At 34.3% G+C, this 24,490-nt stretch overlaps 1 protein-coding gene across 2 annotated transcripts in view; it reads left to right on the top strand.

The window, feature by feature from the left end:
* SUPT3H (SPT3 homolog, SAGA and STAGA complex component) overlaps nt 1–24,490 on the top strand; it is a 485,803-nt gene that overhangs the window by 323,187 nt on the left and 138,126 nt on the right. For both annotated transcript variants that reach the window (XM_054569443.1, XM_054569444.1), the window contains exons 4-6: nt 636–722; nt 3,153–3,243; nt 10,282–10,421. In XM_054569443.1, the coding sequence (XP_054425418.1) occupies nt 636–722; nt 3,153–3,243; nt 10,282–10,421 (318 nt within the window). The remainder of the gene's footprint in view (nt 1–635; nt 723–3,152; nt 3,244–10,281; nt 10,422–24,490) is intronic.

Raw genomic sequence — 24,490 nt, 5'->3', positions numbered from 1 at the left:
CATTTCAGGGGGAATCTAACTTTTCATGCAGTATGTTTTGTGTTGTGCATTCCAGCTACAGTTAACTTTTTGTGTGCATGTGATTAGTGTGGAAAGAAATTAATGCAGTCCCGTATTATGATTTATGGACTGAATCCTTTGCCCACTGAAGACTTGCCAAACTAAAACTATTTTTTTTCCTTTGGATATTAGAAACAGCTACTGTTTTTGTTGATCTTTTAAAGGTCTGAATGGGCCTATTTCAAATCATAGCAGCATGGGAGCCCAGATTAATAATATACTTATTCAACCAGTGATACTGAGTGAAACCATTGCTCACAAGGATATAAGGATACAATTTCATAAAATTATTTTCAGGTGCATTAATGCATTTCTGGGAGCTGCACATGATTTTTCTTTTGCATGAAAAAAATCAAGATTTCTGTTTTTTGTATCAGTTACAGGTAGGCTTATAAGTTACTTTAATTGCATTTTTTATACCTTAAAATATAAGACATTTTACTTTTAAAGAGAGTAATGTGATTGCTGGATTATTCCCCCAAATTATTAATTTTTAATATCTTTCTTGACATCATGACTGTCATATATTTAATTTATGTTATTGAGAAAAGTTCCTAATTTTTTTTTGTTGTTAGTTACAGCAAGCTGCTGAAATTTCTCAGCTTCGGGGAGCAAGGGTAATATCTGCTGAAGATCTTCTGTTTTTGATTCGCAAAGATAAGGTAATGTAAAAATTGTAATTTTGTCCTCTCTTCCATGAGTAGCTACTTGAAAATATTTTTTAAAATATTACTTGTTTTGGTAAGTTTTATCTAAAACTTATATGTAAAAAACTAACTGAATGATCACAGTATGTCATGACAGATACTATCACAAGTGAGCAAGCAATGCCTAGTTTCTAATGTTCCAGCTTCCATTTCTCCATTGGTTTTTCCTGGCTTTTTAATTACACTTACCCATTCCTCTTCACCATTTTTGTATGCTTGTGGCTCTGTTTTCTATCAAAAGACTTCCTATATATGACTTTTTGGATAACCTTTGGTCTCATTAACTCCTAGAAAGTGTAAGGACTATAAAGGAAGATAAAAAAATGTCTTCACTTTCAAGAACCTATAACCTAGTTTAGAAGACCAGCATGATTTAGTTGAAAAAAGCATTTTAAGACTCACAGAATTTTAAGATTATGTGATTAGATGTAGAGGCTATAGGATTTTTTGAAGTGGAGGTTTCTACCTGAGGTAAGACTCATGCAGTTATGTGTAGAATGGACCAAATGCAAAAGAACTAACCAGAATGCTGAATGAGTAATCAAGACAAAATAGGACTCCTGTGATGGCTGTGGAGGTGGGTAAGATGGAAAAATTCAGAGAGATAGGGAAGAGTAAAAATATGAAGGATTTGGCAACTTCTTTAAACTTGGAGGACTACAGAGGAGTACGTACTACACAGTAGTGGTGCTGTGAGGAAGGAGCCGAAAAGGTGCTGTTGGCAGAAATGAGGGTCTTGAGCCAAGATTCCTTCCGAAGGCATCTCGACTACAATGGAGTTAGCGGAACGTGTCTGTCAATTTTTCTTTTTCACTGACAGAGATAAAGAACCGAGCACAAAAATATAGCCCACATTGACACATTTTCCTGCCTTTTGGGGAAGATAAAATTTAAAATCATATTGAAACTTCAGGAACATAGATGAATTATTGACAGCGCCCCTCAGTGTCCAGAAAAACTCTTAACCAGAATCTTTTTAGCACCTGAGATCATAGCTATAATATGATAGTTGCCATTGTTCTCATATTTCATCTCAAAATAATAACTTTATTTGTACCAAATAATATGTACCAAACAGAATTTAAAGTAGTTTACACAGCTGTAATATAAGACAAAATAGGATCTGAAGTACTGAATGAAATTTACAAAGAGAAAAGGAGGATAGCGAAAGATTTATTTTTTCTCTTAATAATTTCAATATATAATAAAGCAGTATTTGTTGACTGCCTGCTATGTTTTACATATTATACTAGGCAGTTGTTTTATTCCTTATAATAGTCCTGGAAAGTAGGTACTTTACTTACTTCGTAAATAAAGAAACTGAGGTTCAAAGGTTATAATCTGCCTCTGACATTGCTAAGCTATAGGTGTAAGACTCATTTTAACTTCAATTTTTCTGTGTATATAAAGGAAATGGTAGAAGTTGTCTATATCTAAGGACTATTGAAAATATCAAATAAAATGCACATACAAGAGCTTTGTAAAATTTGACAGGTTTCAGTTATTACTAGGAATCCTAAACCTAAAGGTCAAGAACCAGTAATAATACATTTTTAGTGTAAGCACACAACACAGTACAAAGTATTACCAGCTACTTTTGGAGTTAAGCAATATTATGGTATTCTAATAAACCTAAGGAAAGCCATCATAAAGACCCAACTATCATTAATCAGCTGTGAGTTTCATAAAAATGTTTCTCATATTACTGAATATTTTCCAGAAATACAAACCATCAACCAGCTTTTCTAAATAAAAGATTCTCGGAATAAAAAAACAACAAAAAGGAGAGTGCATCCTTTTTAAAGCGGTTGTTATAAGTTGCTTGTCTAGATTGTTTACAAATCATTTTTTACATTATTTGTTACTGTATTTTTTCCATTAGCACTTATCCCACTATCCCCTCTTCCGCCTCCAGCCCCTCCCCAGCCACAGTCACCGCACTGTTGTCCACGGCCATGAGTCCTTTCCGTTTCTTCTTCGCTCGATCCCTCCACCTCCCCCAGTCCCACCCCCAGAGCTATCAGCCTATTCTCTGTCTGTAAGTCATTTTTAAAACTGAAATAGTCTAGGATGTCACACACTTCAGAAAGAATTTAAAACTTTCTATAAGGCTCAAATATAAAGGTAATTATTGTGATACTGTAGCACGTAGATACTTGTAAATGAAAAGTGCTTTTAACAATGCTTGTGTTTCAGTTTCTATGTTTAATTCGATGAATACATTTTTTGTTGGATAGTATTATGCTGAAATTGGCCTATTTTCTCCAGTCATTCTAGGGTACTACTTTATTAAATTTAGTTATCGTAACCTTTACTCAGTAAAGTGGATATATGTACAAGGATATGTATAAGGTTTCTTATTTAATGATTTTATATTTTTAATAGAAAAAACTTAGGAGACTGCTGAAATACATGTTTTTCCGAGACTACAAATCAAAGATTGTCAAAGGTATAGACGAGGATGATCTTCTCGAAGGTAATCCAGACAAAACTATGACACATGTGTGCTGGACCTCACATTTATGCAATGTCAATGTAGATATTCTTATCAGAGTAGAATATATGCACTTCTGTTAAATAAAGTAGTTTAGAAATTAACCAAGTACTTATTGAGCTGGCAGCTAAATTTTACGATTTTCTACTTATGTGACTTAATAGTAATCTGCTATTTACTTCAGTTCTTTTAATAATATAACCTGCTTTACTTCTGAAGATCATGAAACTAAGAAAACTGTGTTGATTTAGAACATTATTTTAGCAAGCATAATTTTTCTTTTGTGGATGGAGAGGACCAGAACTATTATATCTTTGAAATGGATACATATGGGGTTTTGCTAATATATTATAGAAAGTACTTGATATGTTTTATGATATAAAGTCACCTCATTCTGATGTGTATATCTGTGCTGTTTGAAATCCAACAAAAAGCCTAATGCAGAATAGAAAAGTTACCTTATCTGATTTTCCAACTCAGTTCCCATTTTGAAATATTTAGAAAAAATTTAATGTTGCAGAATCTAACAGTGCTAAGCTGAATAATGCTTATTGAATCAAAATAAATACAGTTAACCCTTGAACAACATGGATTTGAATTGCAAGTCCACTTATATGCAGATTTTTTTCAAGAAATACTATAAATGTATTTTCTCTTACTTAGAATTTTTATTAATATTTTTTCTGGCTTTATTGTAAGAATACAGTATATAACACATATGATATACAAAATATGAATTAACCGACTATGTTATCAGTAAGGCTTCCAATCAACAGTGGTGTGGGGATTGACTGTGGAAGTGGGGAATGGGCTGGGCGGAGGAGGGCGAAAGGGGAAAAATTGGGCCAACTATAACAGAATAAACAAGAATAATGAAAAATAAGTGACTTTTGGGGGAATTAAAAGTTACATATGAATTTTTGACTGAATCATCTTTGGCTCCCCTAACCCTCACATTGTTCATGAGTTGTATGTTGTGTTTTAGAAATAACTCACATATTTTGGATTGGACATAGTCACTGCATAGTGGTATATATTGCTGAGATATATATATGTATGTGTATATGTATCTACACATATATATGTATATATAGTATGTGTGTGTGTGTATTAGTGAAACAAACTGTATTGGATTAAGAATTCCAGAAACCTACTTAAAACCACCAGAAGAATTAATAGACTGAAGGAACTACTTTCATTTACCCTCGACAAATAAGCAAATGTAATATAGCCATGCCAAAAAAAAAATTCTGATCAAATGTTTAATCAGTGTTGCCTATTTCCTATGCCTGAGATTCTCATAGAATTTAATTTCTGGAAAATAGTTCTTCAGATGAATTCAAATGCTCTCTTTATGGAGAGCACCAAGAATACAGACTTAGAAAAGACTTGAATTTCAATCTAGGGTCAGTTTTCTCATAGAAGTCAGAAATTATACCACTTTCCATGTGAAATTATTATGAAATTTCAATATAATGTATGAAAAGTATCCAATACATTCCTGCCACTGAATAAATGATAGACGTTAATACCATGTGTTTGACCACCAAGATGCTCAAGAGTTATGAGAATAGTGCTCAGTTGCACTAACATCATTAGATCAGTTTGCTGTCTTCACTTCCTTATTTATTTCAAGTTTTTCTTCTTTATCTCATTTAAATTTTATAATATTGTGTGTCATAAAATTTTTGAATAGTTGATATAATTTATAAGATCAACTACTTACTTAAGTAAAATACATCTAATATTGAGGTGCAACATGTAGAATGGCCATGGGAGGAGTGTGATAGACACTTCCCCATGTGACGCACATTTACCTTGTGAAAATTTTTAAATAATAGCTTTAAGTTTTTAGACATTATCCTAAGGGCATACAGCAAGTGGAGCAGCACATATTTAAGAAAATCTACTAAATCTCATTAGGAACAATGAGAGTCTATTGCTTTTGAGACGTGTGCTTCCCCATCAGCCCCCTCCTCCCCTCCTACACTGCCACCCCATCTCAATATGAAAGAAAGTTTACTTTGGTCAAGAGTGGCCAAGAACATTGGCCACCTACTTGTCCAGCTCCCAGTCAGGGCAGCAGTTTCACCCCAGGAGGTATAGGAGGTTGGCATCTCTCATCTTCTCTGACTCCACTTTGCAGAAACTCTATTCTAGGCAGGCATAACTAAATGCACTGGAGCTTTCTCTCATCCTCTTTTCATTGGAATGTTCTACCCTAGACCACTGGCTGAGAATACTGCACCTAATTGCCCCCACCCTAGCTTTCTTCATTTAAAAAAAATTTTTTTTATTTGTTTATTTTTAAAGAGGAGGAAGGGAGGGAAAAGGAGAGGGAGAGAAACATCAATGTGTGATTGCCTCTTGAGTGCCCCTACTGGGGACCTGGCCTGCAACCCAGGCATGTGCCCTGACTGGGAATCGAACCAGCGACCCTTTGGTTCACAAGCTGGCACTCAATCCACTGAGCCACACCAGCTAGGGCACACTCTGGCTTTCTCATCGGGAGTAAAGACCCACGTCTGAAGGGACAAGCCTAAAAGACAAAAGGCTCCCATCCTTGACCAACTCCCTGTTCTTGGATCTAGGAGAGTCTTTCCAGAAGAAGCTCCACCCCCAGCTTTAGTACAATGATCAAAGGTTCAGCCCAGAGGGAAAGGCAGGACTTAACGGTAGGTCTGCAGCCCTCTCTAAAGGGGACTGACTATTTAGAACAAAACATGTTAAAAATAGTGGAAATCCTGGTGGTGAGCAACTAAGAGGAAGTTGGTAGCTTTGTGATACTAGCTACAACAAGCAGAAACAGTGCACAGCTACAAGTTTAACAGAGGAAACAAAGGAAAGGGACAGGAGTCCTCCTGGGGTCAGAGCAAAACTTAAAAGCTGGCATTACCATGATTCCACAAACAGGCCCGATGTTATTTAGATCATTCTGTGGGACAATTTATGCTCAAGAGTATTAACAAAAGCAATAGCGTGAGTAGTCAGCCAAGAATTAGTGGAAGCTGATAGCTGTATGTGATAATACAGTCAGACCAGCCTGTAACTAAATGTGAGAGATCAGGAAAAGTGAAAGCCAAAGAAAAACTGTCTGATTCAGTCATCCCTGGTAACTGAGAAAACAGTTTGCATGCTCAAGGTTGTGCCCTCTGAGGAGCAACTTCGGAAGCTCCACACTGTGAGGGAAGAGATTTAATTGAACTGGTCCAGCTGAGTTTATTTGAACTAAAAAAATAAATATGCAAACAATGACAAAAAGCCCCAGGAAGAGGATGGAATTATTACCTAAGTTGCTGCAATATGCTACCAAAAATGTCCATTTTCAACAGCAGCAACAACAGAATATTACATATGCAAAGGAACAGGTAGGTGTGATTTCCTAAGCAGAGGTGGGGGGCAGATAACACAAATGGCCCAGATGTTAGACTGAGGAGACAAAAATTTCAAAATACCTATTATAAATATGTTCAAAGAAATAAAGGGGACCATGTTTAAAGAACAGAAAGAGGTATAATTACAGTATATTACAAGGTACAGAATATCAATTTAAGGATAGAAATTATAAAAAGAAACTAATGGAAATTCTGGAGTTGAAAAGTACAATAACTGAAATGAAAAATTCAGCAGAGGGGCTCAGTGGTAACTTTGAACTAACAGATGAAAAAAAATCAGTGAACTTGAAGACAGATTGTTAAAGATTATGGAATCTGAAGGACAAAAAAAAAAAAGGAATTTGAGAAAATTAAAGACCTTCAGAGAAACATGGGACACCATTAAGTGAGCCAACATAGGCATAATGGGGCTACCAGAAGGTAAGGAAAGAGAAAAAAGAGCAGAAAAATATATTCAAAGAAATGATGATTGAAAACTTCCTAACTTTGATGAAAACTATTAATTTATACATCCAGACAGTCCAAGCAGGATAAACAGATATAGATATCCGCAATTAGGTGCATTCTAGTAGAAATGTTGAAAGGCAAAGAGAAAGCCATGAGAGAAAAGCAACTCATCACATGCAACAGAACCCATAACAATATTTTTAGCAGCTGACTTCTCATTAACAATATAGGTCAGATAGTAGTAGGATTACATATTGAAAGTACTGGGAAAAATAAATGTCAACCAAGAAACATATTCAGCAAAATTATCTCTGAAAAATGAAGGTACAATTAGGATATTTTCTGATAAACAAAAATTGACAGAATTTCTTACCAGCAGAATCATATAAAAACTTAAAGAGATTTCTTTGGGCTGAAAGTTGCACCAGATAACAATTCGAATCCACACTCCCACACACAAAAAAAGAGCACCTGTAAAAATAATTATGTAGGTAAATATGAGACAACATAATTACATATTTATTTTTCTTCTCTTAACTGATTTAAAACCAATTATATAAAACATTGTATTTATAATGGTGGGTCTATAACATGTAGATATGCAGTATGTTTGACACTAACAACGTAAGTGAAGTTGGTGGTAACAAAGCTGTATTGGAGTCAAGAGTGACATGAGATTGTTGCTCAAATTACAAAAAACAAAAACAAATAAAACTACAAGGAATAGAACTGGTAAATAAGATGGTTAATATAACCAATTCTATATTTACTTTCTTTCCTATAAAGACTGAAACTGCATCAAGAAGAAATGGCAAATCCGTGTAGACCTATGATAAATAGTTTAAATAAGTAATTTAAAAACTTTCCTCAGAGAACCCTGACCAGTGTGTCTCAGTTGGTTGGGTGTCATCCTGCAAAGTGAAAGGTGGCCGATTTGACTTCCTGCCCAGGCACACGCCTGGGTTGCAGGTTTGGTCCCCATTTGGGGTATGTGCAAGGGGCAACCAATCAATGCTTCTCTCTTACATGGATGTTTCTCTCCCTCTCTCTCTTCCTCCCTTCCCCGCTCTCTTAAAAATAAGTAAATAAAATCTTTAAAAAAAAACACAGAACTTTCCCCCAAAGAAAAACTCATGCCCAGATGATTTCACCGATGAATTTTATCAAGTGTTTAAAGAACAATTAATACTAATACTTTCCAAACTCTACAAGGTCAGTGTTACCCTGCTATGAAATCCAGCAAAGGCTTCATAAAGGAAAAAAAAAACTATGACTGATGTCTTTTTGAATATAGATGCAAGAATTCTCAACAGAATACTAGTAAATGAAATCCAGCAACATCTAAAAAGTATTATACACCATGACCAAGTGGGATTTATCCTAGAAGTGGAAGATTGGTTTAAACTTATAAAACAATTAGTGCAATTCATCATATTAGTAGCATAAAGAGCAAAACCCACATGATCATCTCACTAAGTGTAGAAAAATCATTTGAAAAAATCCAAAAGGCTTTTGATCTTGTTTAATTTTTTTCCAATTTTTTTCAATTACAGCTTATATTCAGTATCATTTTATATTAGTCTCAGGTGTACAGTGTAGTGATTAGATAACCATATACTTTACCAAGGGTTCCCCCTTTTATTTCTGGCACTCAACTGGCTTTATACATATTTATTACATATTACAATATTATTGACTATATTCCCAGTGCTGTACTTTACATCCACAGGACTGTAACTCACAATCTGTACTTCTGAATCCCTTCACCTTTTTCAAAGCTCTCTTGTGTCTCTTCTTATAAGATAACTAAATCCATTCAAGAAGATTCCTCCCTCATGACTTAGTTACTGTCCAAAGTCTTTACTTCACAATGCCATCACACTGGGGATTTAGTTTCAACATAAGAATTTTAGGGGGGACACTCATTCAGGTTGAGAAAGTTTCCTTCTCTTCCTAGTTTGATGAGTGTTCCTCTCATGAAAGACTTTTGGATTTGGGTAATTAAGTCATGAGGGAGGAGCCTTCATAAATGTAATTAGTGCCCTTCTAAGAAAAGAAACAAAAGAGCTTGCTTGATTCACTCTCTACTGTCCGCCATATGAAGATATGAGAAGCCTGCCATCTGCAAACCAGGAAACGTCTGCAAAACAGGCCCTCATCAGATACCACGTCTACCAGTACCTGATCTTGGCCTTCCCAACCTCCAGAACTATGAGAAATAAATATTTGGCATATTTATTATAGCAACCCAAACTGACCAAGATAGCCATCTATGAAAAACTCACAGCTAACATCATACTTAATGGTGAAAAAAAATGTATGCTTTTACCATAAGATGTTGGATTATCTTTATTTGGTATAAATATCTTTATCACATTAAAAAATAATCTAGTTCTTTTTCACTAATTCTCTCACTGATACTTTTATGCTTTGAATTGTATTAATTACCTATTGTAATATTACAGTCCTTCCTGACCTTTTACAATAACTGTCTTATAGTTATGTTTTGCTTTTAAATAAGTATGATAGTTTTATCTCTTAAAATAAAAAGGATAAGATCTCATCCCTTTAGGTTTCCAAGGTATTGCCACAACATTGTACACAGTAGTCTCTTCTTTTAATTCTATGCCTCAATTCTGATGTAGTTTTTTTTATGTCTTTGTTTTTATTTTCTTAATTAGGCCTGCCATACCAGCATTCTTTTTTCAAATCTAAGTCTTTCCTTTTTTTTTGTAAGGAATTTTATTCAGACCATTCACACTTATTGTGGTAATAGATAATTTAGTTTTACTCTCTCAATCTTATTAAATGAGTAAATGACCTAATTCTGAAAGATAGACTTTTTAACATTTATTTTAGGGAGAGAAAGAGGAAAGGAGACAGAGACATACATCAGTTTGTTATTCCACTTATTTATGCATTCATTGGTTGATTCTCATATGTGCCCCGACCAGGGAACAAACCTATAACCTTGGTATATCAGGACGACACTCTGACCAAATGAGCTACCCGGCCAGGGCTTACACTTTTATTTTGGATGCAAAGATTCTCCTTTTAAAAATTATTTTGAGGGAATTCTATTTCTGAAATTCATGTTCAGTGTTTAATACATGCAGTGATAGGTGCTGGTGTAACCTTATTAACAAATTTCTTTTTTCTTTCCCTTATCTCCATGAAGACAAATTGAGTGGCAGTAGTAATGCAAACAAAAGACAAAAGATTGCTCAAGACTTTCTCAACTCTATTGACCAAACAGGAGAACTCTTAGCAATGTTTGAAGATGATGAAATTGATGAAGTTAAACAAGAAAGAATGGAGGTATAGTTCATTCTACACTTTTTACAGTAAAAGAATAACCATAGCAGTTTACAGTGACTGTTCCATTTAGTTCTATTGATATGCTCTTTAAATATTGTTTGAAATGTCCAGATCAGTGGTTTCATATCAGAAGGCAGCATTGTGCAGTAGAGCAGCTTGGAGAGGGTGTTAAACTCTGCCTTCAGAGTTGGTGTGGAGAGATGACTAGTTTTCTGTTGCTGTTTCCTCCTTTGACTATCAGTAGATCTCCCTCAGCTTCCTTCTTTTTTCCTACATCATACTTCTACTGATACTATTTTATTCCTTAAATGCTAATTCATGATTAAATATTTCCTTATTTTTTGTTTCAACTGATCCAGTTAGCTTTGTGAGCAAAGGTAATTCTAACTGCATTTGAGCTGGCATGTAGCGTAAAGAACTATTTTTCAGTCAGTAGTTGCAGGCCAGAATGGTTGTACTCACTAGCTAAAGTAGTATCTGGGTCAATTACATGCTTTATATCACTGTAATACAAAGTTAGTGACATGTGTTTGGATTCCCTGGATATGTTTTAACAATAAATATGAAAATTGTACACCTTCTATTTACCTTAGCTTCTCTCTTCATAAAATTGTTTCCTTAAATACTTCGGAAAAATAAAAGTAATGATTGATTTCATTTGAGTGCCTTCCAAAATACAAGGCATTATTCTTGTCATTCTTCTTCTCATTATACTTTTACATATAAAAGAAAAATCTCTTATTTTTCCTTTTTCTTTAAATTAGGCAAGAGAGGTAAATTGAGAACTCTGAAAGATCGTGCTAAGTACCTATTTTATCATAGTTTCTATGCATGCTAAGAATATAATTATTTCATACTAAATTTTGGAAGAAGTCCAATAGACATACATGGTTTATAAACTTTAACAGCCTTCTTTAAAGAATTAGTATGCTTAGATCATAAACTGTGATCTAAAGGCAGTGTTCTTCTTAGGTATCAATTACCTTAGAAATGTGTGGTTATCTTGGTTTGGGGCAACTGCAAATGGTTTTAGTTCAACTTTGCCTTGGGCCAAAAACATGCTAAGTTGTCCGATGTAGATGATAAACATCTATTTCTGATGTCATTATGACCTAAACAGGATATGATTGTTTAGTGGCATGGTTTCACTTATGACAGAGCAAATACTGTTTATGCTTTATTTTGAAAACATTTTTATATTATACAAATGGGCATAAAGAAAGATTCATTAAGAAAGGACTCTACATAAAACATTAGTAAAATTGAACACATAGCTCGACAATTTTGATGAGAAGATCACTGTCAACTGAGCCCATTGCCCAGAAGGGCATTCCACAATCAAGGAGAAGAGAAGTGGAGCGTGTTGTAACACTAAGCTCATAATAGCAGGCTACTGTAAGCCTGGAAAAGTGATGAGTCAGTAAGGTATAAAGTCAGTAAAATATCTGGAACTTCAGGATAGAAAAAGCTTGGAAACTTAAGCAGTTTATATACTTCTTCATTTTAGTTGTATTATACATTACTTAGTGTTAACTGGGATAATAAAATATCAGTAATTGATAAAAACAGTTGCAATGAAAGACTGCTGCATATATATAATAAAAATTAGATTGGTGGTTTATCTAAGCTTTATATCATAATTAAAATCTTCTCTAAGCAAGATAAAAAAGAGTAGTTTTGAGATTCTACTCCTCCAAATAACATAGTTGAACTGAATAAAAAGTGCTGACCTTGTAGACATAACTGTAGACAGTAGAAAGTGGAACCGTTAAGAGCATAGGCCTTGCCTGCTTCTAATTTGACAGGTTATAGTTTCAAGCATAAACCACAACTGTGGCAGTCCATATGAAACCACTTTGGACTCACAGGCTGCAATCTCTTGCTTTTAAAGTGCAGTAGGATAATCAGTCCTGGCATCACTCAGTGATTTAATTTTCCTCTAAGCATCACTTACAGTTGCAGAAACTCTGTTTACTACCTTCTCTCCTAGAATGTATGAAAATGGAAAAGACCTACCAGCAAAGCTTATTATTGCTGTCTTTTTTTTTTTTTTCACTTAAGTGTAATTTGAAGAGAAAAAAATTTATAGGCATAAAAACTCACTTGGGACCCTTACTTTTTCTCAAAACATTGAGCAACCATAAAAAAAAAACGAGACAGAGATTTTTACTATTTTTTTCAGCTGATTTGTATGTGAGCCTGGCTTTGTATTGAATTCATAATTTAATTATTAACAATAGGTATTATGCGATTTTAAATATAAAAATGTCTGAACTTTTATATCCTTTTCTCTTTGCTAGTCTATCCTCATGATAGGTCTGTCTGTTTTTTGTTTGTTTGTTTTTGACTCCAGCAATACATTTTTAACACTTGGGTGTATGTATGGTAGAGAACTATGAGCCACAATCTCTAAAGATCTTTCTAAATTATCAAATAAAGATCTCTAAAGATCCTTCTAAATAATCAAATAAAGATTAAATAATATTCAGATTTGCTTTAGTGTATTTGAGAGAGTGGGACAGAGAAGCAGGAAAATGGTAAGCATAATAATGCAGATAAATATAACTCCCCTCTAACACCTCTCATCCTCTCCTAACCTCCCCTCAGAATAACACAGGTATGTTTTTCTGTTTGTTACATTTTAAATTTTTGAGCTCTCATCAACTAACTGTGGCAGTGTCAACCAAAGGGGAAGAAAAGGTCACTGAAAGATGCATTTGGAATTTCTTAACAGAGGAGCTAGGATCACTCACAGAAGGGCCTGGCCTAAGACCCAGCTGCTCTACTGTGAAAGAACCTGAGAAGCTCAAGTCTATCATTGATCAAGTAAAGAATCTCATCTAAGCAGCCATTAGATTTGTGAAGGAAATATAAAAATAAATGCTTAAAAATTTGAGTGAACTCTACCTTCTGACTGATCCTCAAATTGATAAAAGTAAACAAGGGAGCAAAGATTGGAAATCACTAGAAGGAACAGCCTTTGAACAGATTCTGGTGCCAAAAATCTCCAGTGACTGTTTATCTTGTGTTTTTAAGTCCAAAGCCTGATACTGGAATCTAGAGAAAAAGTGAAATGGAATACATAAAATTTAGGGCAGATAAGTTTTTTCTTTTTTTTCTTTTTAAATCATGTTTATTCTATTACAGTTGTCTCGTTTTTTCCCCTTTGCCCTCCTCCACACATCCCACCCTGCTCACTCTCCCACAGTCAATTCCCACTCTGTTGTCCATGTCCATGGGTCATTCATACATGTTATTTGTATAGTCCCTTCTCCTTCTTTCCACCATTGTCTTCCTTTTTCATCCCCCTAGTCACTTTCAGTCTGCTCCATGTTTCCATTCCTGTCGTTTATTTTGTTCATTAGTTTATTTTGTTGAATAGATTCTACTTAGAGGTGAGATCATATGGTGTGTTTCTTTCACCGACCGGCTTATTTCACTTAGCGTAATATTCTCCAGTTCCATCCATGTTGTCACAAAAGGTAGGAGTTCCTTCTTTCTTTCTTTTTTTAAATGCAGATTGATTTTATTTATTTATTTTTTAAATGTCAAAATCCATGATAAATATTAAAAAATTTATTTCATTGTAAAGTGTCAGCAATTAAAACAACATGACACCAGCACAGAAATAATCAAGTAGATCAGCGAAATAAAATGAGCATTCTACAAACAAATGTATATCTCTGTCTAGCAATGTAATATATGATTAAGTTGATATTTCAGATCAATGGGGAAAATAAAGGTTATTCAACAAATAAGGTTCATGGACCACTATTACTTGAAATAAAACAATTACAGAGCCTTATTTCACACATTCGACAAAACATATTCCAGTGAGTTAAAAATCAATATGTAAAATCTAAATTTAGAGTTTTAGGAGAAAATACAAAATAATATTTTTCTTACCCTGAAGTAAAATATTCAAACCCAGAAGCTATAAAGTAAAACATTGACAGTATGACTATATTAAACATTTAAGACTATACAGTAATATACATATAAAAAAATTGAATGACAAGTAATAGAGTAGAAAAGTATTTGCAACATATCTAAAGAGGGGTTAATCTTTTTTTGTGTTGTTTTTCCCCCCCCCCCCCAGGAAACTCTACAAACATCTAATCAAAAAATGGATAAAGAATACCAAAAATTCATTTAAAGCTTTTGAAAAATAATAGAAATAGGCAAGAAATATACAAAAACAGGTTTAGTTTCAACAAATAATGAAGTAACAATGAAAATAACACATCACTGTCACAATGAGATTAATAAGTATTAAAAATATTGGTAATACCAAGTATTGGTGACTACAAAAGAACTAGGTATTCATAGACTCTTTTTCTTCATCTTCTTAAAGCAGTCCCTTTAGAATATTTTGCAGTGCTGTTTTCGTGGAGGTGTATTCTTATAGGTTTCTTTTGCCTGGAAGACTCCTTATTTCGTGTTCCATTTTAATCAAGAGCATTGCTGGGTAGAGCAGTCTTGGTTGCAGGCCTTTGCTTTTCATGACTTAGATTATTTCTTGCCATTCCCTTCTGGCTTGTAGAGTTTCTGTTGGGAAGTCAGCTGCTAGCCTTCCAGAGTTACACTTAAATGTAACTACCTGTTTCTCCCTTGCTGCCTTTATAATTCTCTGTTTTTCTTTGATATTTGCCATTTTAAAGATGATGTGTCTTGGAGTGGGGCTCGCTGGGTTCCTCTTGATGGGACCCTCTGTGCTTCCTGGACTTATGTGACTTACTCTCTTCTCAAACTAGGGAGATTTTCCATCATCACTTTTTGAAACAGGTTCTCTATCCCTTGCTCCTCTTCTCCTTCTTCTGGTATCCCCATTATACAGATATTATTACATTTCATGTTGTCCTGCATTTCCCTGAATTCGTCATTCTTTTTGAGTCTTTATATTTTCTTGCACTTTCTGGAAGCTTTTTTCTACCTTGTCCTCGAGCTCACTGATTCAATCCTCTGCTTCATCTAGCCTGCTTTTTATTCTTTCTACTGTGTTCTTCAATTCAGAAATGGTCTTCTTCATTTCCTCTTACCTCTTATTGATAGTTTCTATGTCCTTTTTCTTTTTTTTTTTAAGAGTATCATAAGATTATTTTAATTATTAATATGTATTTGTGGAATAATAAGAACTATTAGTACTGTAACTATTAGAAAAAAAAGTAAATAAGTAAAAGAAGGTAAATAGACAAAAGTGGGATTTCAGGTTTGAGTTTGAGTATATTAGGTAGCATAAGGCCAAAAATGTGAACATTTATTATATACAGACATATACACTAGGTATTGGAGACATAGGAAATAAAAGGTGTTATTCATGGCCTGCTTTAGTTATTTTCCACTGACAAGTAAAACTGAGCATCGCTACTGCTGGAAGGTATGGAAATACAGTACATGGCAATAGGATATCTTGTTCTTTTGTTTACTGCAGACAAACAGCTGAAATGTAGTCCTTGGGAAATTCACCAATGCTTTCACTGCAAACCCTCACACATGCTTTTCATCATTCTTTTTCTTACCTCCTAATAATCGTTTTTGTTTTCCTTCTTTTTTTTTTTTTTTTTTTTTTTTTTTACAATTCTAATTATAACACTGAAAGGAAAAGAAATCAACAGAGACAAGAGGGAAGGGGGGGGCAAGGGAAGGGAAGGGAAGGGGAAAGTCAAGGAACATATAGCAAGGACTCATGGACAAAACCAAAGGGGAAGAGCTGAGGGAGGGAAGGTGGGGGGGGCAAAGGGAAAGAGGTGGGGGGAAGGCAGAGACAAATGTATTTAAAAAGTAAATAAATTAATTAAAAAAATAAAATAAAATAAAATAAAATAAAAATCTATGTCCTTTTTCATACCAGTATAGTTTGCAGTAAGTTCCTCATCATTTCCCTGTAGTGTTTTGTAATTCTCCCTGAGCTCACTGAGCTCATTGAGCTTCCTTCGAACCATTGTTTGGGACTCAATATCTGACAGTTTACTTATGTCTGTTTCATTGAGTTCCCTTTGTGGGGATTCCTCCTTTCCCTTCGAGTGGGGGTGTTTCTTTGTCTTCACATTATTTGTGAGACTCTTTTTCTTTTGCTTCTGCTTCTTAAATTGGTCTGTCTTGATTTCCTGACTTTGTGGTATGAACGTCTATGGTGGGAGACCACCGTTTTTTCTTTCTAGATCTGCTTCTGATGATGTCAGATGTTGACCCCAACTGACCTTAGGCAGTCTGTTCGAGACTTCCAGGAATCTACTGTCTGTGACTCTCTCCTTCAGCTGTAAATCTTGTCACTCTGCACTCAGCACTCAGGCTTAGACACCACAGGGTGGCAAAGTCCCTCTTAAGGGGTGGGGTTATTGTGTCCTCTCACGCTGCTGCCACTCAGGGGAGTGGTCTGCCTGAGCCAGATGGCAGCTGCCATATGGGGGAGGAGTCAGCACCGGGATCCCTCTGACTACTCTCTCAGTTCTCTCCCCACAGCCTTTTTCCCCAGACTCTCCTCAGGCATCTCTAGCCCATTCTGCCCTCACCTTTGCCAGAGATCAACGTAAGTGGCTGCAAATAAAATTTTATGCATTGACCCTTTAATGGCTGTTTTTGTCTCCAGCCACCTGTCTCTGGCAGAGAGCAGCCCTGCCGCTTTTTGCAGCTGCCTGTTATCTGTGTACTTTTTGGGCTCTGGTTCTATAGACTGGAGATCCCCACTTATGGTTTAGACCTCACTCTTTTCAGGGGATCCAACTGGCTGTTTCAATATTCTTCTGGTGCTGCCGCCCATGGATGCCCCACCTGCCTTCTTGAGTCTCTACCAGACTCCTTACCAGTTAGGTCATGTTAAAGCTGATTCTTCTGTCTGTCCAAGATTATAAGGCTCCTCTCTCGCTATTGTTCAGTTGTTTGTTCCAGGTGATTTCTCCACAATTTCATTGTAATTCCAGATCGGTCCTGGGAGGAGGTCAGTGTGACTTCCACTCACTCCTCTGCCATCTTGATTCTCTCCAATTTTTTTAGTTTGCTTAAAATTGAATAAGATTGCAGGTGGCCACCTCAATACAACCTGAAGTGACTGGGCACGGATTTAAAAACACAGATTTTTCTCATAAAGATAAAATGACCAGAGAAATCCGGTATATACCATTGTTATGCCCCAAGTGGAATGAGGTTATGATCCCAGGTGGTTTTGAATCCCAGTGTTACAGCTTTGGAGTTAAGGAGACAAAAAATTCATTGAAGAAGCCAAGAGGTGGATGACTATAGAAGTTCTCTAACGTCTCCTATTCTTTAAATGTGTTCTTTGTACTATTTTTTTTCTACCTATCATGATTTTATAAAATTATAAAGTAAAATGAAATGCCCTTAAGGATTTAAGAGTTCAAAAATACTACCTTAGATTTATCATAAAAGAAAAAAGAGTAATCACAGTAAGTGTTTACAAATACCAAAAAAATTGAAAAGCTTGAGTTAAAAACAAACCCAGAAAAGTTTAATATTTAAATGTATATAGGATTTTAAAATACAGAATTTATATACTAGAAAGCTCTAGTTAATGTGTATACATCATGTACAAAACTATGCATATATTTACGTACTTATACTATGTCCATATATGTATGGTTATCCTGCATCTGTAAGAACAGAAATACAATTTTATTAGATCTTTTTAAATGTAAAAGTGAAAGAACAACCAGGAGATATAAAACTCAGATACTAATGGTAGCAATATTAGTTCAGAGAAAAGAGAATTCAAGGGAAAAAGCTTTAAAATGAAACATAGTCAGTAATTTGTTACTAAAAGATGCTGCCTTCATCATAAAACTCCAGAGAATTGAAATATTCCATGCAAAGGGTTCTATTAGTGCAGGAAGAGGTCAGAGAAATGCATTCATTGTGGAGACTAACCACACCATTCTCCGTATTTAACAAATTGACTTGGGGAAAAATATTTTAATAATAAAAATTTAAGTTTATCTAATAGATGCATATAAAACATTTTGGAAGTGAGCAACAGTTTTAAAATCTTACCCAGGTAACTCCAAAGATGCCAAGGTCCTCTTTGGGGAAGGTGAGGAGAGGTTTGTTGGGGCTCTAGCCTCTATCTCCCTGCCCCCTCCACATACACACACATCTTCAGCCTGAAAAGCTTTGGTTTTACATAATGGATCTGTATATCATCAATAAAGAAAGGGTTTCATTTTTCTTTCAATTGAAAAACATTGCAAAACACCATGATTTTACTGCCCGTGAGAAGTCTTCCTCACACAAACACAAATTTGATTCCAAAAGTGTCCAAATTTCTAAGCGTATTACCTTACCAAATCAAAAAAAGAAAACCTAAGTAATAGGGGAGATTAAACAAACAAAATCCACATTAGGTGAAAATTTAAAAAGAAGAACAAACCATAAAAACAGCTAATGGACCAATAACAAATAAATTAAAAATTATTACCAAAGACTATTTAGATAATAACAGTAATAAGAATAGTATATATAAAATTTATTAAAACTTTCTGAAAGGATACTCAGAGCCCAGTTTGGGCTGTGTATGGAGGGCAGGGAGAATCGAAAAGGAAAGACAAATTTAATGACATAAAAATCACATAGTTTTTATATGTCATTAAAAAAACAACAATCAAAAGGCAAAATAATGTAAAAATAAGGCATAATGTTTTCTCATATAGACCTTTTAGTCAAGAATAATACATTTCTATACAAAAATTATGGAAGAATATAAATTAATTCTTCCATAAAAATTAAAAGCAAAGAATATAAATGGACAAATCACAGAAGAAGAAATAAAAATAAACTACAATGTATCTGCTTACCTGTAATGAACCAGTGCCATTTTCGTTTATAGAATGGTCAAGAATAAGGTGGATTGGATGCACTTTAACTTTTGTTGGAGATAAAGATTGATAAAAAGCAGAAACTGTTTTAAAATATCAATTAGAAGCAATAAAAGCAATCATACACTTCAACAAAGTAAACCATATTTGGTCATTTTTCTTTAAAAATATAATCAGAAATTTTGTTCATATGCACATTCATGTTCACAAGGCTATCATCATAGTGTTATTAATAATAGTGGAAATGGAACAAGAGAACTCTATTTACCCAATGGTAAGGGAATGTTATTTCCCCCACACACAGAAATTTAGACTAGAAGGAAACATACCAGCAGGGTAATAACAGTGGTTGTCATTAGATGATGAGATTGCAAGTGAACTGAATGTGTAAATTTAGGCTGTTTTGATTTTACATATTTATTTGTCATTTGTGTTATGTTTCTTATAATCCTCAGTTGATTTCCTTTATTCAAGTGTTTTTAAGTTTGTCTTCTTTATTAATTTTAATTTTTTAAAAATGTGTTTCTCAATTACAGTTGACATGCAGAATACTAGTTTCAGGTTTATAACAGTGATTAGACATTTATATACCTTACAAAGTCAAGAGTTTCCCTTTTATTTTATTTTATCATTTTATTTTATTTTTCCATCAGAATCATTTATTTTATGTACTGCTGCAGGATATGCTTTATGAAGCAAATTAAATAGACTTGGTTTATACAATTAAGGAGTAGAAGAATATAACCCTGTCAACCAACTCTATTCAGAGCTATTATAAGGAGTTTAAAATAGTTAATATTTTATATGATGTTTTTATTGCAATGAACAAAAAGCCAATATGAAATTGAATTAAACAATTAGGGAAATGTGTAAGTTCATGTACACAGCCAGAGGTAGATTTGGCTTCAAAGTGTTTGATATTGAGGTTCATTGGAATTGTAGCTTCATTTCCCTGTAATTCCCTTTTTCCTGCCCTTTTCTGTTTTTGTTGGCCTAACCTTTATACTGACTAACCTCATAGAAGCACTCATGCAATAGAAGATCCAGGTTCTGAGAGAGAGAGAAATGCCTTTGTCCCCAGGTTTTACTCTGAAAATGATTAGATCACAAGATTTCCTGAAACCCCTACCACCTACAGTAGCTAGTAAGGTGACACGTTCTGATTGTCTTAACCTAAACCACATGCTCCATCCCTAAGGCTGAGGGGTGTTGTCAGCTGGCCTGTCACAAAACCATGGATCCCTGGAGCTTTAAGAAAAAGGGATGGATGCTGGAAAGACAGCCATGAAGGTCCTTATATATAAAGGACCTTTCCATGGCAAGAGTAAGAATGAATAGAGTGCTGCATTATCACTTTGACTGCTCAGATCTCAAGGAAGTTTTCCCTAAGAGACAGCATGGTAGAATGCATGGAAATTATTTCCTTTGAATTCAAGCAATAATTCATCCATTTATCCTTCAATTTTTTAATTCATTCAGCATTTCCTTATTGGGAGTCTTATAAGGCAGTCAGCATATTAGGTAGGTCCTGGTTTCTGCCCTCACAACCTATAGTAATAACTGGGAAATCAAAAGATAACTAGGTACTGTGGTAAGGGAACTAAAGAGTCAAGAAATAGTGGCTATTCTTAGCATTACTATAATTGATCTTAAATATCTTAAATTTTGAATCTTCTTAGTAGATTATTGGTTGTTTGATGAAGGTATATATTTTCTGTTTCACTTGTTATTTTACTTGAAGTTTAGTTTATTCTAAAGCAAAGCATATTCTGTAAGAAACTTTTATGATTAACTTTAGACCAGGCTATACAATTAGCTTCAATGTGGTTTGCTGATGAGGACACAAAGTAAAACAGAACAGAATTAGGGTACGTTTTAAAACATGAAGCAACATAATGTGTCCAGTTTAGTTTCTGAAAGAGATCCATCAGGAGAATGCTATGTTTTTGTTATTCCTTTGAAGGTAATTTTCATTCAGATGATTTAAAAATACTCTAAAAATCACTCTTCAGCGAATATTAATATAAATCCCTCCAAAAAAACCTTGGTATTTCTAGCTACACAGAGCAGAATTAATGTAACTTATGGTTTTTTTGGCCTAGAAATTGCAGAACAGAGAGTATTACATGACCTTAAGAGAACCCAAAGATAGGTGTAATGTGTAGCTCTAAAACTGATTTCCATTGTGACTTTATACACTCTATCAAATTGCTTATTATCCACACCTGTAGCTGTCTTCTGATTATGTAATGGTGAACATGCATGTATACACTGTTGTAAAAACTTGTCTAAACTTAGGAAAGATGTCTTCTGGAAAAGACATTTTTTCATAAAAAGAGTTACAGATCTTACAAAACTAGAACATTCAATACCTCTTACCCAGGTCCCATCATTCTGTAGCTTAATATTGTCATATTTGACAGATGGTTCTCAAGGGATTCTTTTAGGCTTTTCGTAACCATGTGAACTATGAGCTCTATCTGAGGGCAGAGTCAGACTTCTGCTTTAACTAGAACTCCTCACTTACCAGTTGTGAAACTAGAAGTGGTTGGGGTTTTTGGCTTAATCATTCTTTAACATTATTCAATGTTTAATCTCTAGGGTTATGCTTTGCTATAGAAAACTTTTAGAGCAAAAGTCAAATGACTACCATCTTTCTGATAAAAATTTTAGTATTACTCCCATTTTGTTTTCTAGCCTCAATTCTATTTAGAATGTTTTACTGTTAGTCTCTGCGTGAAATTTAAATGATTTCCTTTTCCTGCCCTTTCACTAGTCTACTGGAGAGCAAAATACATGGTGATAGCATTGAAACTACAGTCATAGTAATTGTGTTTTCCCTAACCCTAATCAGGATTTCTGATTCGATGGGGACAGAATATTTTAAATCAAGACCTGGTCAGAAAATACAGGAACAATGATTGCCATTTATTTTCACCTTCCTCACATCAAGGAGTTTCAACTTTAGTAAGGCACAGAAATATTTCTTGGGGTAAAGATATAAACAGGCACTACAATCTAAACATTCTTGTGCCTACCAGTGGTAATGCATGTGTGCAGGTCTTACTGGGCTGCTGTGTTTAGTCTTGTATAAATGGATATTTGGCTAACACATCTGATTATACTGTTCAATTAAGTTTTTTATAGAATCAATATTTTCTTAAATTATTTCAATTTGTTCTTTTTAAAATGAAATCTTTCTCTTTTAAAAGATACATTTCAAGGTTTTTCTTAGAGATCAGTATACCAACTTGTTTATAAAACACCTTGGCAGAGAAGAGTTTTAAAATATCATCGAATTTAAGAATACCACAAGATTTACCACTAATTTACATTTAATGTTTATAGTTCTCAAATTGTGGTTGTTGTAATAACCAAAATATTTTTGCCTTAAATATTTTGTGGATTATATTTCTCTATTCTTTCTCGTTCACCCACATTCCCCACAGTAGGTGGGCAGATTGTTGTTACATAGTCTGGCTTTTATTTATCTTTATTGATTTAATCTCAATAAGTTAATACTTCTAAATATGAAAGTAAATGTATTCTGTGGCAAGATTTTTGTCTTTGTAATGCTCTAGTTTATGTAGTGGAATTAACAGATCATTGCTTGCTTGGTATAGATAATTTCCCTCTATTCCTTTGTTTACATCCATGCTAAGGAGCTACCTTCAGTTCATTTCTTATTGTTGCTACCACTTAATGGTAAATCATGAAACCAAGCTGTTTAATGCAGTTAGACTTATTCCTAGGTCATTATATTTTTCGTGCGGAAATAAGAATTCTAGGTTAAACTAATACTTTAGTGATTGTAAATCAGACATCCAACGGAATGTAATCCGTTGTGTCTGGATGTCTATTGGGAACTATCTTTTTCATAAAGCATCAGTCCAAACTTCTGCTTTTCATGACTCTCCATTTTCTGCACAAAAGAGTCTCAACTCCTTAGCATGGCACTAATAGGTCTTTTAAAATCTGACCCCAGCCAGCCTTTTTATCCTCATCTTCTGCTATTCCTGCTCCCCAGTCCCAAAAACACATGTGTTTGCATGCATGCACATACACACTACGTAAGGAATCCCCTTGTACTCGTAGTTTCCTAAATAAACATTCACTTTCCTTCCCTTTTCCTGAGCCTTCTCTATTTCACAGCATCTCAGTTGAAATATTTTAGTATGTGATAAATTATAACTAGTTGTGTTTGCTTAGTTTAACTTACTGAATGAGCTCCTGGGAGCATGGACTTACTTTATTTACTTTCATATCTTCTGTACCTAGCACTGTTCCTTGAAATCATAAACTTTCATCATATATTTGTTCAAATAAGGTGAATCAAATAGGTATAATTTTATAGCTTATATATGTGAATATTATTAATCTATCCTTTGGATGGTTTGAAATTTTTTTCTCTTTTGCTTAAAGAATGCAGTTTCCAGGTAGTATATAAAATCAGTCATCTCTTCTGACTCACACAGAAATGGAAAAAGGATTAGTTATGAATCTTTATGAACTTTTGTATCAGGAGTTCTTCAACTAATCTGGTATAGGTGTTTGCCATTTGCTAATGGTTTTTATTGCTTGAATAACTTCCTGTTCAAATTATAGTTGTGGCTTTTCCACAGTTCTAGCTATAGAATTTCTTCTAACCATACTGCTTCAGTATTGACTGGCAATGTTCTAAATTTGTCTACAGGAAGATACTAAGCATCAATTCCAGTTTCAAATAGAAGATATTTTTTTCAGGTGGACCAGTACCATCTGTGACTATTGGGTTATTCTATTAAGTTGCCAATTCAGAACATTTGGCAATAAATATTACCTACTTTTTCTCATGTGTTTGCTATTATAAGGTTTTATAACTTAACATCTTTAAATAATAACGTACTTATTCAACTCTCAGATACATTAAATACCTCTTCTGGACAATTCTTGTAGTTATTGGCTGATTTATGCTTTGAAAATAGTTTGAATTTGCAGGAGCATTAAGTTACTATAGAATTTTTTATGGCATGGAAATTTGCATCCCCATTCATTTTACTTCATTCAATAGCAAACTATTGTTTCACTCCATCCTTCTAACGCTAAGGAATAACTCACCAGATTCACAAGTTACTTTTGTGTTTATCTGCCTCTTATACTACTATATTTGATAGACTATGGGATTGAATTCATATTTAAAGTTAAATTACATTAATCATTAATTATTTCAGTCACTACTGAATAATTATACATGATTATTATATG

This window comes from Pteronotus mesoamericanus, unplaced genomic scaffold (genome assembly GCF_021234165.1).
Source record: "Pteronotus mesoamericanus isolate MK-2021 breed Mesoamerican mustached bat unplaced genomic scaffold, CSHL_Meso_final contig_20, whole genome shotgun sequence".
NCBI lineage: Eukaryota > Metazoa > Chordata > Mammalia > Chiroptera > Mormoopidae > Pteronotus > Pteronotus mesoamericanus.
The sequence above is the reverse complement of the archived record's forward strand: the minus strand, read 5'-3'. Positions and strand labels throughout refer to the sequence as shown.